This window comes from Oryctolagus cuniculus, chromosome 2 (genome assembly GCF_051225735.1).
Source record: "Oryctolagus cuniculus isolate XC-2025 breed Fujian yellow rabbit chromosome 2, ASM5122573v1, whole genome shotgun sequence".
Classification (NCBI taxonomy): Eukaryota; Metazoa; Chordata; class Mammalia; order Lagomorpha; family Leporidae; genus Oryctolagus; species Oryctolagus cuniculus.
Window position 1 is genome coordinate 74667070 of NC_142868.1, and position 14982 is coordinate 74682051.

At 48.1% G+C, this 14982-nt stretch overlaps 1 protein-coding gene across 2 annotated transcripts in view; it reads right to left on the minus strand.

Moving 5' to 3' along the window:
- Nucleotides 1-865: 865 nt before the first annotated feature.
- The window catches only part of PDGFRL (platelet derived growth factor receptor like), a 66202-nt gene continuing 52085 nt past the window's right edge, over nt 866-14982 (minus strand). For both annotated transcript variants that reach the window (XM_008251086.5, XM_089325866.1), the window contains 4 exons: nt 10721-10872; nt 6048-6341; nt 3110-3249; nt 866-1325 (listed from right to left, as the gene is read on the minus strand). In XM_008251086.5, the coding sequence (XP_008249308.2) occupies nt 1137-1325; nt 3110-3249; nt 6048-6341; nt 10721-10872 (775 nt within the window). In that variant the 3' untranslated portion in view covers nt 866-1136. The remainder of the gene's footprint in view (nt 1326-3109; nt 3250-6047; nt 6342-10720; nt 10873-14982) is intronic.

Here is a 14982-nt window from a genome sequence, read left to right on the forward strand (position 1 = left end):
TTTGATTTATTTGAAAAGCAGAGTTAGGCAGAGAGAGGCAGAGGTCTTCCATCTGCTGGTTCACTCCCCAAGTGGCCGGAGCTGCGCTGATCTAAAGCCAGGAGCTTCTTCTGGGTTTCCCACGTGGGTGCCATCTTCTACTGCTTTCCCAGGCCACAGCAGGGAGCTGGATCAGAAGTGGAGTAGCCAGGACTCGAACCAGCACCCATGTAGGATGCTGGCACTGCAGGTGGCAGCCTTACCCACTATACCACAATGCTGGCCCCTGCTTTACTTCTGATCCAGCTTCCTGACAAGGGTGACAGTGGGCCAAGGGCATCTGCCACTTCCAAGTGGGAGACCAGGGTGTAGTTCCTGATTACTGACTTCACCCTGGCCCAGAGACCTGGATATGGCAGCCATTTGGGGATGGAACCTCTGACACTCTGCCTTTCAAATAAATACTTAAAAATAAGTGCATAAATTAAAAATACACTTTTAAAAAACATTCTTGTTTTTATTTGAGATGGAGAGAGCTGTTCCCTATGCTGGTTCACTCTCCAAATGCCAGTAAGAGCCAGGGCTGGGTTAGGTTGAAGCAAGAAGCCTGGAACTCAATCCAGGTCCCCCAAGTGGATGGCAGGTACTTAAATACTTGAGCCTTCATCTGCTGCCTCCCAGGGTATGCAGTGGCAGGACTCAAACCCAGGCCCTCTGACATAGACTGAAGCAGCATCTTAACTACTACACCAACTACTCACCTCAGTGTATTTTAAAATTGTATTGTAGCTCTTATGTTAAAGAGAAAGCTAGATATTGATGCAAATATCACTGCCTAAAGGTCTTCTGGATGAACTTTGAGCCAACTTAAAAAACAAACAGCCTATTTTTTTACGTTTTATGAAAACTTGCTCATTTAATGGAAATGATTATATAAAATTGTTTATATGCTTTCTTAGTATAAAAACTAGAAACACAGAAAGGTTACCACTTGTATTAGTAGACTGGTGACTTCCTTTGAGCTTGGACGTCTGGGTCTTTCTCAAAATGGAGGAGCTGGGGTTTGGCACTTGACATCAGTCCCCAGCAAAGCACCCTGAAACTGGTTGTGGATACCAATGGGCTTCCCACCAGTTCATCGTACTTAACTTTCCAAATCAGGAAAACTCGACAGTGGTAGCAACTGTCGTCTGTCCTTGGAGATTCTGAGCAGTGCAGATGTAATATCCTGCATCAATGGTTTCCACGTCTTCAACTGAGAGGACACTCTGGGAGATCCTGGTGGTGTGGCCCAGGCCTCTGTGGATCAGCCTCCAGGTGTCTTGAATTGTCACGGGTCTCTCATCCTGTTTAATGACAGCCACACAGACTGAGACACCCATGAACAAGCTGCTATAATTAGTATAAACAGTTTCCATTCACCCAACACCACTGTGCACCTTTCCAAGTGCAAAGCACATGTTCCCAGAAGACTCCTTGGTATGCACAGCTCATGGGCTGTGTGAGCTTTTCAATGTATCATCTTAGGCTGCATTTTTTAAAGCAGAGTCTTAAATTTCAGTATGCTGTGTAGTACTTTTCCTGTTCTTTTCTTCTAGAAGTTTCTACTGAATATAAAATGTGTTCTTTGGGAACCCCAAGAAAGCAGAACTGGTATGCAGCATTAAAAACACTGACAACATTGTCCAGCACTCCCATCTTGACACGGACCACTTTTCATCCCCTAGCTAAGTGATTCTTAGAGGATTTAAAGTCAGAAACCTGAAGCACTCACTGCACAAATCAGGAAGAGCCACTTATTTGTTCGCATTTGGAAGAGAGAACTATGAGTTAGCAAAAGCACCATAGGACTGCAGCAGGAGAAAACTGTATCAAGGGTGGGTAAGGTAATACCCTGGCTGGGGCCGGTGTTGTGGTACAGCAGGTTAAACGACCACCTGGGACACTGGCTTGCCAGATGGATGCCAGTTCCCTGCTAATGTGCCTGGGAAAGCAGAAGATGGGCCCGAGTACTTGGGCCTTTGCCACCCATGTGGGAAACAGAATGGAGCTCCAGGCTCCTGGGTTCCATCTGGCCCTGCCCCAGCCACTGTCGTCATTTAGAGTGAACTAGGAAATAAAGTAAGGTCTTTCATCTCTGTCCCTCCCTCCCTCTCTGTAACTTTGCCTTTCAAATAAATCCTTTAAAAAAAAAATCTCTAGAAATAAGCTGTCTTATCTTCCATAAAGTGAGATGGTCACTTTCAAGATGTTCCCATCACGTTGGTGGTAAGAGCATGATGTCCTCTGAATTAGTTTAACAAAAGTAATATTATAAGTATTACTAAGTTAACACCTTTTCTACTCATCAGATAACAATTTGCAATATAGAACAATTCTCAATTGAAAAGCATTGAAGTTTTCTAAATGTGGTAACACTTTTTGAAAACAAGTACCTAGTCCCAGGATGCTGGAAAATATTATTCTCCAGGGATAATTATTTTCCACCAATCACAGTCCTTAGGCCAGAAGTGTGTTGGCTGCTGTAGAGTATGTCTTGGGAGACCAGATCTCTTCTGGCCATAAAGAAATTACTCCACATTGGTGGCAGAGCTGTTTATTTTAGTGAGCAGAATGTGTACAAATGCTAAATGTGCTGTAGCTGCTTTTATGGGAAGTCTATTTAAAAATAGGGTCTGGCCTCACAGTACCTTTGTGACAGCGCCCATGTTTATATCCTGCTTGGGGGACATCTGCTCAGAGCTCCTCACCACAGGCTGCATAGAGAACTCTGAAGGATTCTGGAAGGAGCGGAGATTAGCCACTGTCGACCTGAGATGCAGGACTCAGGACTGAGGTTAGGGGCAGGAAGAAAGGATGCCCCTTCTTGTGCCGCTGCTCTTCTAACCAGAGTTCTGGGGAAGAGCTGCATTTGAAGAGGGCTCCTTGAAACTGCCTAATGGAAACCAGTCACTTTCCCTGCCTGTCTTCCGAAAATCTGTGAATATATACTGAAACATCTTAGTAGAAAACAAGCAAGTCCTGGCCCCCTCCAGAGTCCCACACGTTTCTTAAAGTTAGAGCTGTGCCACATGGCGGGGCAACCAGGCTGACTGGCAGTGGATGGCGGGGACCCGGGGGTGGTGCTTACCTTCTGCCCTGGGAAGATCCACCTGAACTCCACCTCCACGTCAGGCTCCCCCAGCACAGTGCAGAGCACACTGATGTCGTCCCCACCTCTCACTTTGTTGGCGGAGGCCAGGATGGTTGTTGACGGAGGGCCACGGGGAACTGGAAGCAAGCAAGAGGCAGGAGGGTGAGAGGAGCTCCCAGAGCATGAGGTGGGAGACTGCCCTACTGCCAGGTTCTTTGGTGAGTGCGCTGTTTTTGCCTCACGCATTCCAGCCAGCACCAGGCTGACACTAGCTAGCTCGCCACTTTTTCTTTTCCTTGAAGGCACTTGAATATCTGCTGTTGATGGCCCACACTGGAGCAGTCATGCAGAACCCCCAGGTCCACACACTAGGCTTACAATTAGGGAAGGAGTCCAGCAGATGGGCCAGGGGCTACGCGAGGGGCAAGAAGGTACTTGGGGAAAGAACAAGTCCAGCACAGTGAAGGCAGCCTGGATGATGCCATCCAAAGGGCAGAGATGGCCAGGGATGGGTGGCTGTCCATCCTTGGAAGAAGAAAAAGTCTACATGTATGGATGGAAAGACGATGGCAGGGAGGCACAGGCAACGCCTCTGTTTGCAGCACCTTACTTCACAGCGTCTCAGAAACATGGTTCACAGGTAACTGATGGCAGCCTTGAGCAAGGCCATGTGCCAGGAGCTGGGACTATAGCAAGGAATGACATGGCCATGGACTCAGAGCCTTGAAGCCTACATCCCCTGGAGGGGAAGGACACTAAGCAAGTCAGTGTAGGGTTAATTTCAAACTTCAAGTGTGTTCAGAACTACAAAGGGAAGGGCCCAGAGTAGTCAGAGCTTCAGAGATGTGGGCAGGAGACAGGGGAAGGCAGTGGCAGACTGGGAGTCCCATGCGAAGCCCCTGAGGCCCAGGGGGCCCACTGACTGAAGGGAAGCCAGGGCCTGCAGCAGGGAGGGGAGGAGTGAGACCAGGCCAGTGAGGAGGGCAGAGGCAGGTTGGGCAAGGCCTGCTGGGCCACAAAGGAGGAATTTTGACTTGGCTCTGGAAGAAGTGGGAACCTGCTGCATGGTTTCCCTGGGATGTAATCTGCTACAGTGTAGAAAATGACTGCAGAAAGAAAAAGTGGGCCAAGGGAGCTTGGTTAGACATGTGCAAGTCCAAGAGAGAGACACTTTGGCAGTGAGGATGGAGAGCAAGCATAGGACTTGGAAGTGATTTAATGGGAAGAAAAAAAAAAAAAAAAAGGATGAGCAGGCAGAGAGGTGGAGCTTGACCCTCAGTCTTGTTCCTGTACACTGGGTGAAGGTGGTATCACCACTGAGGTGAGGCAGAGAACACAGAAGAACCATCTGGGTTCCGTGATGGGCACACACAGTCTGGAGGGAGGTTGTGGCTGCATCTGAAGAGGGGCCCATGGCACTCTCAGGCCCACAGGGGGCTCCCCTCTAGTGAATCACTTAATACCCATGACAAGGTATTGGAGCCACCATTTGTGCCCAACAGGGACAAGCCAGGTCAGCATTTACTACCAGGGGACAAGCACTTCCAGAGTTGTGCCTCCTCCTCTCTTCCCCCAGGCCAGTACCAAAGCAGGGAGGAGAGAGGAGGAAGCTGTGCCTCTGTCTCCAAGCAGCCTGACTCATCTGCTTGGCCTGTGCACTAGGAAAGAGGCCTCAGGGGCAGGTGTTGGAGCAAAGATGGGGTTAAAATCTTAACTGAGCAGTTTTAGAAACCAGAGTGAGGCTGATTTACTGCCCAGAGTGACTACGGGATGGGAAACTGGACTGTGATGTTACTGAAGGATCTCACTACCCTTAGGGAGGAGGCAGAGTTGATGGAAATTACCCGGGAGAATGGCGTTTCACGTATGAATGTGAAGTTCCTCTCTAAAGTAGTTGCCTTTTTATTGAAGGGATTTGAACATGTTTCAGACCTGGCAAGAGGACAGCGGTGAGGCCGACTGGAAGAGAACGAGGCAGATGGCAGTTTAGTGACCTGAGGTGTGCAGTACACATTGTGGGAAGAAGAAAAGTCTGGAAAAGTGCAGGGGGCAGCCCGGCAGTGGAGATGTAACCAGGAGCTGTCGGTCACACCATCTCCCCATCCTGGGACCTTCCCAGCAGCCCTCAGGGAATGGGCACAGGGCACAGGGCACAGGTAAAGTGTGTGTGGAGGAGGGTATTTTCCTGGACAGATTGAGGAGCGAGGAGGTGAGGGCATCAGTAAACAGCACTGGAGGGTGAGTTCTGGAACCCAAGCTGGTTGGGGAGGGCAGAAGCCCTAGGGGAGAGCAGAGAACAGTGTGGTGGTGAGGATCGGAACAGGCAGGAGTCACTGAAGGAACAACCCCGGAAGAGCAGCCTGTGGTTGGAGCTGGGGCCAGCCTCTGCCAGTCCACACAGTGGTTCCTGACCAGTTAAACTGTGGCTGAGGGAGGAGATGTCTGAGGTAGATTGGACAAGGCAGCCACTGACCCAGAGCAGTGAGCTTCAAGAGGATGCTAAGGTTACCCCAAAAATAGAGTGATGAGGAGGACCATGGCCCAATTGCATGCAGGGAATGATGGGAAAGGAGAGAAGAACATGCTGGTAGGGCCACAGTGGCATGGCCTCAGAGGACCAGGGGCTCCTCACAGAGGCTGAGACAGCAGGGATCAGCAGGGGGCACGCATGGCCCAAGAGGGGCACCCACTTCCAGGTGGGGAGCAGACGGTTAAAGCAAAGTGGTTGTGAGGATGTTCTGAGAGGAGGTTGGATAGAGGGGGTTGGGTCACAGTCACAGGAGAAGATACAGAACATGCTAGAAGAGGCGGTGCAGAAGAGCCTTTGCAAACGGCATTCCATGCCTCCTTACCTTGGCCCGTAGGTAGGGACAGCCAGCACCTGACACGGATGGATGGAAGAGACAGACCCAGCCCCCGGGGTTAGCAGGCTCACCCTCCACGTAGAGCAGCTGGTACTTGATGGAGACCTGAGAGCTGCTGCCGGCCTCGGCTTTGCAGTAGACCACCCCCTGGTGGTCAGGATGGGGTTGCAGATACACGAAGCCTCTCTTCAGGTCGTAAAAGATGTCCGCCCCGTTGACTGGGATCTCCTTGGCTGGGAACTCCCTGTGGAGCGTGACCTTGGCAGAAGGCACTGTCACGCGACAAGGGACCACAGCCTGTCTGCCTGGGTTCAGGTAGACAACGTCGAAGTAGCTGGGAGAAGGTACAAAGAGTTCTCCTTTCTCTGCAAAGGGGAAGACAGGGTTAGGATTCGCACACCCAGGGCGCAAGATGAGAGCGGACTGGCAACACCCAGAATACTGAGTTCTTAAATAGAAAAGGCTGTTGAACACATTTAAATTTTTGGAAGAACAACTTCTCTCCTTAAAGGAAGCAAATTCAAGCCTAAGTCAGGCCATGGGTGACCACACTGAGGAAGCAGGCAAGGACACAGACTTCCTTAAGTGACGAGAGCACGGAAGCCCTTGAAGCGATCGATCCGCAGCTTCTGTGCTGAGCACTGAGCCACTAGGCCACCGTCAGTGACTTCCCATCGGGAGCTCCGGCAGGGAGGGGGGACAGTGCAGTGACACCCTCCCCCGTCCTCAGCCACCACCCAGCTGACCACACCCCGCCAGCCTCTCCTGCTCCATGAAATCATTCCACCCGGTTCTGTAAGCTCTAGAGCGCGGGGCTTTCACCTCACAGGAATCGGAGAGAGGAGGACTGGCGTACCCTTGCTGTCCTTGGGACAGTCAACGCACTCTTAGGCAGAACTTTTTGGGCGTTCATGTTTTAGGCATCACACAGTAACATTTTTCTGGATCATTCTCTGACAGAATAGTATAGTAATCGTTAACAGACATCTCTGGAACAAATCATCCCCTAAAACGTGTTAAATTACTTGCTGTGTTTGCTCTGCAGTGTTCTCGAAACCAACAGTTATTCTTGGCTTTCTCCACTGGCCTTCTTGGTATCACAGTTGGGTGAAGTTTGAGGTTCAGGACAGAATTCCTGGACACACTGTCAGATATCTTCATGGACCAAGAGTCCCAGTTCACTAACTCAGAGGCCCTTCCTCCTGGCTTTAAGGTTAACAAAGGGAATGCCCCCTCCCCTCCAGTGGGCATCTTTTGCCAGCCTTTTTAACAGGGCAGGTGATTTGTGCTACTATCTGATAAGGTGACTCTCAGGCAGCTTTGCCAATGCTGTCCCTAATATCCGGGCAAAGTCCACATGGCCTTGGACATGTGACTTAATCCCATGTGCTTCCTGCCCTGCTCCCTGCCCCCATTAAACATCTTTCTAGCAAAAGACCAATCTTATGATTGTAACATTTAGGGAAAATTTCATTTTAAAGCTGTATAGACTACCCTGAGCTGATGAGCTAAGCCAGGAAGCTAGTAAGTTATCAGAACGTCACATCACAAAAACAGCACCTTATTTTCTGTACTATGATCCGCGCTTTGAAATATGTGACCACATCAGTGACTTTAAAAATAGCTTCCATCTAGAAGAAAAAGTATGTTGAAGTTCATTTTAAAAGTTAGATTGTCTCCTGCAAATTTGTTTACTTGTACTCATGCACATGAAAAACACTACTTTAAAAAAAAACTAAACACATGGGATCTTAGATTTCCAGAACACTACAGTTAATAGGCTTTTAGCTAAAATCTAAATTATCATAAACTCCATAGTTAGTAAAGTATGTACTAATACGATTTCCTACATATGAAAATTAGAGCCCATGCCTTTTCCTAGGATAAAGCCCTGTGGCTGGCAATGGTCTCATCCTTGATCTGTCTGGGTGGTGGTGTTTGTTTACTTGAGGATAATTTATTGAGCTATATGCTTATTATTTGAGTGGCTTTATGTTATACTTCATTGGAGGGAGGGACAGAGAGAACCTCTCTGAGAGCCTCCTGGATAAAGACAACAGGCATGTGTGTACAGTTACTGAATCCAAAATTGCAAATTAATGACAGCTCCCCATAGACGCCTCAGAGTGTTTTCCATCAAATTCTAAGGAACATACAAACATGAATGTCAGACGTTTCCCTGCATGGACAGCTGGGAAGCATATGTTCTGAAAGAGTTCAGAGCCAGCAACAGAAACCTCAGCTTCTGTAACAGCTTGTCTTAGCTTCAAAAGACACATTGCTAAGGCCTATATGGAAAATCCAACTGGATCCTTAGGTTAGGAAGATAATGAGAAATGATGTAGCACATCATTTGCCTCCCTTTTTAAGTCCAGGTTTCCTGAGAGATGAAACACATATTTTAGCCTTCATTTGGTTCATACAAGGACTTCAGCATATGAAGAAAGAAGATATGCCCCCCAAAACCCAAGGAGAACCCATAACTCTAATAGGAAATTCAGATCAAGTTTGGTTCAAAACCTCAGTGAGGGGCTGGCATTGTGACACAGCAGGTGTGAAGTGTTCAGTTCAAAACCTCAATGAGGGCCAGGCATCGCGACACAGCAGGTTAAGCCAATGCTTGCAACCCCAGCATCCCATAGCAGAGTACTGGTTCGAGTCCCAGCAGCTACACTTGTGGGTCCAGCCCCCTAATAATGCACCTGGGAAGCCAGTGGAAGATGGCCCAAGTGCTTGGGGCCCCTGTCACCCATGTGGGAGACCCAGATGGAGTCCTGGGTTCCTGGCTTTGGCCTGGCTAGTGTAGACATTTTGGGAATGAACCTGCAAATGGAAGACTGACTATCTATCTCTGCCTTTCAAATGAACAAACTTTTAAAAAAGACTCTTATTTCCTAAGAATGTTACAGAAATGAATTAACTGTGCTTCCAGAATTGTTACATGATCTGCTAATTCATCTTTTGGTCAAAGAGGAGCTATTTGGAAAGGAAGAGAAAAATACAAAGGTACTTCAAAAGCTCATGGAAAATATACTTGAAAAACCAAGCATGAAGTTCAAAATTTTTGTGACATAATATACTTATCGTTTCAATGCCATTTTCCATGAACTTTTTGAAGTACCCTTCTGCATGAGATTTTGCTCAAGTATTAATCAGTGGCCAGGCCATAAGACCAATTGGTTTGGGGCTGGCATTGTGGCATAGCACGTTAAGCCATTGCCTGCAATGCTGGCATCTCATATAGGTGCTGATTCTAGTCCCAGCTGCTCTACTTTTGATCCAGCTCCTGGAGAATGCACCTGGTAAACCAGCAGAGAATGGTTCAAATGTTTGAGCCCCTGTACCCTGGAGACCTGGATGAAGCTCCTAGCTTCTGTCTTCAGCCAGGCCCAGCCAGGGCTATGGCAGCCATTTGCAGAGTGAACCAGTGAATGGAAGATACATCTCTCCCTCTGTAACTTTGCCTTTCAAATAAATAAATAACTCTTAAACAAAATATCATTTGGGTCAGAGGCCTAAGTCATACCAGGTCAGAAGGCAGATGGATTGGGGAGGTAGACAAATCCCATGAAAATCCTGGACCTGACATTCACAGGGGTTCAGGTTCCACCTGAAGTTCTTTGGACAACAGCAGCACCAGGAAGTGGAATCTTCAAGATTCTCCAAAACACCTCCTGACCTCAGAAGCTTGTTGGAAAACTTCAGCCCCAAGTCTTTCACTGCATGGAGGAGGCTGGCCAGAGGATTACTCTGCAACACCTGTTTGTCAATGTACAGGCTCCCTAACAGACACAGGGGAGAAGAGCTCTCCACTCTACCTGCACACCTAGGCTCAGGACAGACACTGGAGCCACTGGGCCACAGCCTTTAGGACTCCTGCCCCCCCCCCCCATCCCCAAAACCTCAGTTCCTAGTACTCTTAAGGAGAAATGCAGGAGGTTGGGAGAGCATCCTATGAGTGTGGAGGTTCCAGAAAGGAGATCCCCACAGGTTCTGGAGCACGATGATGAAAAATCACAAGCGGATGCTGGTGTTGTGGTACACTGGGTTAAGCTACTGCCTGTGATACTGGCATCCCATGCTGAAGCACCAGTTCAAATCCTGGCTGCTCCACTTCCCATCCTGCCTCCCACCAATGTTCACCTTTGGAGGCAACAGTGATGGTCCAAGTACTTGGGCCCCTGCCACCCACTTGGGAGACCTGGATGGAGTTCCTGGCCATTGTGGCCATTTGGGGAGTGAACCAGCGGATGGAAGATCTCTCTCTATATATGTCTGTCTCTCCTTCTATCACTCTGCCTTTCAAATAAACATCTTTAAGAAAGTCACCAGCATCATTGTCCATTGCTGTATCCCAGACTGTGCCAAATATCATAGCTTCTAGACATGTGCCATGACTGCGCCCCAGAAATGTAACAATATGAGTAAATGAGCTTTTAATTTTACTTAGTTAACTCTCAATTACACTGAAGCCACATGTGTCTAGTGGCTACAATACTGGGCAGTGCATGTACAGAACCTGGAATTAAATGATCCTGTGTTCAAATCCTGGTACTGCCACTTTCTTGCTGTGTGACTTGAAGGACTTATTTATTTCCTCCAAACCTCAACTTTCCTATCTAGAAAAAAATGGGCTGTTACATGAACTACTTGGCGTAAGGCATTAGCCCTCTCAATGACAGTTTGCTACTGGCTCCCAAGTCTATAAAGATGAAGACTGCCCCTAATGCATTCAACATTTCACCTGTAAAAAAGATGTAGGTGGAGCCCATCTTGGCCTCATCCCTCCTGCAGATGTAGCCATTGCAGAGCTGCCCCCAGCAGCTGAATTCACCAGTGTCGGCCGCAGTGGAGTTGACCAAGGTCAGCTGGCCGTAGCGCTCATGCTGCTTCACACTGCGAGTGAAAGAGAGACGGGGACTCAGAGCAGGTCAGAGCGAGGCCAGGGCCTTCCAGCGGCCGCTTTCTGCTCTGTTGTTCTCAGATGTCAACACCCAGCCATGCAGCACAGACTGGCACAAGATAGGGCAGTGTCCGGGGAGAACAGGAGTGCAGGGGGAGCCAACAGAAAAGCCTTTCCTAGACGGAAATAATAAATAATTATATTTTCCAAGAAGAGGAAATTCTCTTTGGTTTCCTTTGGTAAAATCACAGAGGCATTAGCAATGCACCTCAGCAGCTCACCAGGAAGTTTTAGGCTGGTTTTTGCTATCAGCCTTTGCTTCTAAGGAGTTCATTTAAAAGCCAGCCACATGAATGAAAGCACACAGCATTATCCACAGTCAAAATCCCCCTCAGCCATAAGAACAGATCTGCTTGGAATCCTAGGGATGCTCTATTGTCGCATTAAAAATAGAAACCTCCTTTAGGGGCAAAATGCTTTGGCTTCTGAGCCCCAGGGAGACAGCCCAGCTCTGTGAAGTGAATAGTGCCTCCGGGCATTCAGTCTCCTCTGGCCTCACTTTCATTTTCTCCATTTTCTCTCTTGCATTTCTATATGGTTGCCTGGCAGATTGACTTGCAAACCCCTTCAGATTTTGCTGTGAGGAGAGACATAGATCTAGGTTACCATTCAACAACAGTGTGGGCCCTCTGCCATAGTAATCAGCTGTACTGTGACAGGAACCAGGATGTGTCGTACCTGCTGTAGAAGTGGGGCAAACGCTATGGTTTTAATACCAGAATTCATCTCAAATATGCAAATGTGCCATTCCTCAGAGATCCACATACTTTCCTGATGTAGTCAAGATTCTCCTGTTGGTCTTGCTGCAATCAATAAGGTCACCACTTTAAATTTAGCACACGACAAGATGTCTGGCTGGTTGATCCTAAACACAGCCCTGTCCTGGTTCATTGCTGAAGAGCTTATTTTGCCCACAGTTCTGCCAAGAGGTGCCTCTGTACTCCCACTCCATCACCTCCTGCCTTTAAACTCAACGGAAATCTCTCCTCCTTCGGGAAACTTCTAATTAGACTGGACTCCCAGCTATCTCCTCCCTGTCGCCCTGATGATGTCACTGCCCCCTGGTTCTCTACCCCTCAGAGACCCAGGGCTTCCTGTTATGACACTAGGGGATAAAACTAGTTACCACATTAGTGTTATATCCCCCAAGCAACAAGTCTCTGCAGAGCACATAGTCAGGAATCCTGAAATATGAGTAAATGGAAGTTGAACTGAAGCACAGAATTAGAAATGGAAAGAAGCTGGAGAAACAGGAATCGGCCCTTTATTTTGCAGTTGAGAGTCTCAGCATAAAGGACGTCCATGAGACCCATAGCTAGTGAACAACTAGCTAAGTCAATTAGAGGTGTCTGGAATATCCACTCACTAGATAATGTATATGAAATACATCACACAATGCCTAGTTTATAACATTATCTTAATTATACCTAATTACAGGTTAGTAGTAGTAATTGTGAATACTATTGTATGACAATGGTTAGGAAAAGAGGCCCAGAACAGAGATGAGGCAGGGTACGAATCTGCAGCCAGACCAAATTTATTCAGAGAAAATAAATCTACAGAGGTGGGTGACCAACTGCCAGCGAGTACAGACTGACCATGTGGCAAAGGGCTCCTACCCCCCCACCCCCGGGCCGGGCCTTTTTTATATCTTAGGAGGGCTGGGGTGGGGGTGGGGTCAGGGAGGAGCTGGCATATAGTAAATTCCTCCATACTGCTCTTTCAAGTGGCTGCCTGGCCTCTGAACCTGGGGGAGAATGTGGGGGTAGGGTGCAAAGACAAAAGGGTATGAGGCCCAATTGAGATTCAGGGCCAAGGAATAAGTTTCAATATTTATCTATCTTTTGGGCAATGAGCAAGAATGACTGAGGCTTATATCTAATAACTAGTGATACATATGTAGTGGGCAGGATGATAGTATAACAGACAAACAGTGGACCTTAAGGAGATTACAGGGCAGTTAGCAGGAGTTACTATGATTTGGACATGGATTGAACACGTCCCCCAAGGGTTCATATGTTGGAAGCTTCCTGTTCAAAGTGTGCTGATGTGAGAGGTGAAATGTTTAAGAGGCAGAGCCCAGTGGAGGTCACAGAGGTCACTGCCCTCAGAAGAGATTAAGGTAGTTCTTCTGGGGTCCTGGTTAGTTCTTATGAGAGGGCTGTTATTAAAGAGCAAGACTGCCCATGGAGAGTGGTCCCAGGGCATTTGGTGGCATCCCCTAAGATAAATGGGATATAAGCTCCCCCGCTGCACCCAGAGATTCAAATCACCTCCCTGGGAAAATCTCTTGGATTACAGAAAACTCACCCTGAGGAAACACTGCAGTTACAAGTATGTCCCTGGCATCATAGTCCATGTTGTAATGGACAGACTCTGAGTATCTAGCTTGTTGCTCCCTTGCACGCACATAACAGTCACCCTAAGAAGGGAGCACAGGTGGTACCCTCATTACTGCCCGTGTTGCAGCAGTGGACAGCCCCTGCCTGACCTGTTTGCCCACTACTATATTCAAGAAATCTAACTCTGCTCTCCATGTGCTCTGGTGAATTTTTTCACTGCCAGCAGCACCTTACTTCATTGGTCACTTTCTGCACCATGGCCCCTTCCCCTCTCTTTGGCTTCCCATCTTGCCATGTGATCACTCTCCTACCCATTTCTGCCAAAGTCCTTCACCATGAGGTCCTCACCAGAGCCTTGCCCGTGGTGGCCCCATGCCCTTGACCCTTCAACACTGAGCTTTATAGACCTCTGTTCTTTATAAGTACCCAGCCTTAGGTATTTGTGATAGCAATGGAAAATAGGTGAATATAGGAGTTAAAACTAATGTGCATGAATAGATCAGAGACTAACTAGAGGATTCCTTACAACAAAGAGGATAGGGATTCTGAAAAGGCTTCTTTACTGTGGATCAAAGAGGTTGGAGGCAGCTTTGAGGAGGAGGTGGGCTGAACATTTAAAGGGCAGGGCAGGGCAGGGCAGGGGGTAAGGTCCACAAGGGGACTGATGGGTAGCCAGCACACTTGTTCAGAAAACTACAAGACACATGAGGGCTGTGAGGGACTTGGTCCGCTGTGGCCTCCGTGTGCAGCAGGTGGAAGGCACCAACAACTTGAGGACTTCATCCATTAACCACAGGAGTAGACAGAAATGGGCAGTTGGGAGTCTTGGGCATATTTTCGAGAAAAGCAAGAGGGGCTCATGGTTTGCTCACCAAACATCAGTAACTACCCTCAATTTTGGAGGCAGGGGCATGAGCAGAAAAAACTGCAATGGAGGAGGCAGGAGGAAGTGGAGGAGGTAGCTTGAGAGGCTACGAGGAACACCAAGTGCTCGGGCCTGGACTAGGTGTGGGCAATGCAATGGAGCAAATCCAAGCAATGATTTTGGGGGGATGGGAGGGACTTATGACACACAGGGTATGGGGCTAGAAGAGAGATACACTAGGAATAACCACTCCATTTATACTTCTGTTTGTTGGAAATAATGGACTCTGACTGACTGAGTAGCTGGGAGCAGAAAGATTTAGGTAGGCAAAATGAGTACTTCACTACTGGGGAATTTGAATTTGTGATCAAATGTAGATCATTTAATGTGTATGTCCTATGGGAAGTTGGAAATACAGATCTGGTTCAAAGGAGAGAAAGCAGACTCCTGACTCCAGCTCCCCACCAATGCATATTCTGGAAGGCAGCAGGTGATGGCTCAATTCCTGCCACCCATGTGAGAGACCTGGATTTTTTAGGTAGGAAGGTCAGTTTTAGCTGATGCATGTAAGAGGGGCAGAAGGAAAAAAATGGGGAAGTTCACATGGGAAGGAAGGTAGCCACCTAAGAAGCATGCTTGGCGTTTACACATCAGAAGTCCTGCCCGTGACTGATAACCTCTGGGTAAGGTCCCAGCCTCCTTCCTGGGGACACCCCAAGGGACTCTTCCTGGCCCAGCACCAGCGAGTTAAATTTCATGATTTTCTTGCCTGGAAAGCCCTCCACTCAGCAATATCCCAGAAAAGGAGTGGCGAGGAGTAGCTGGGCCCAGTCCCA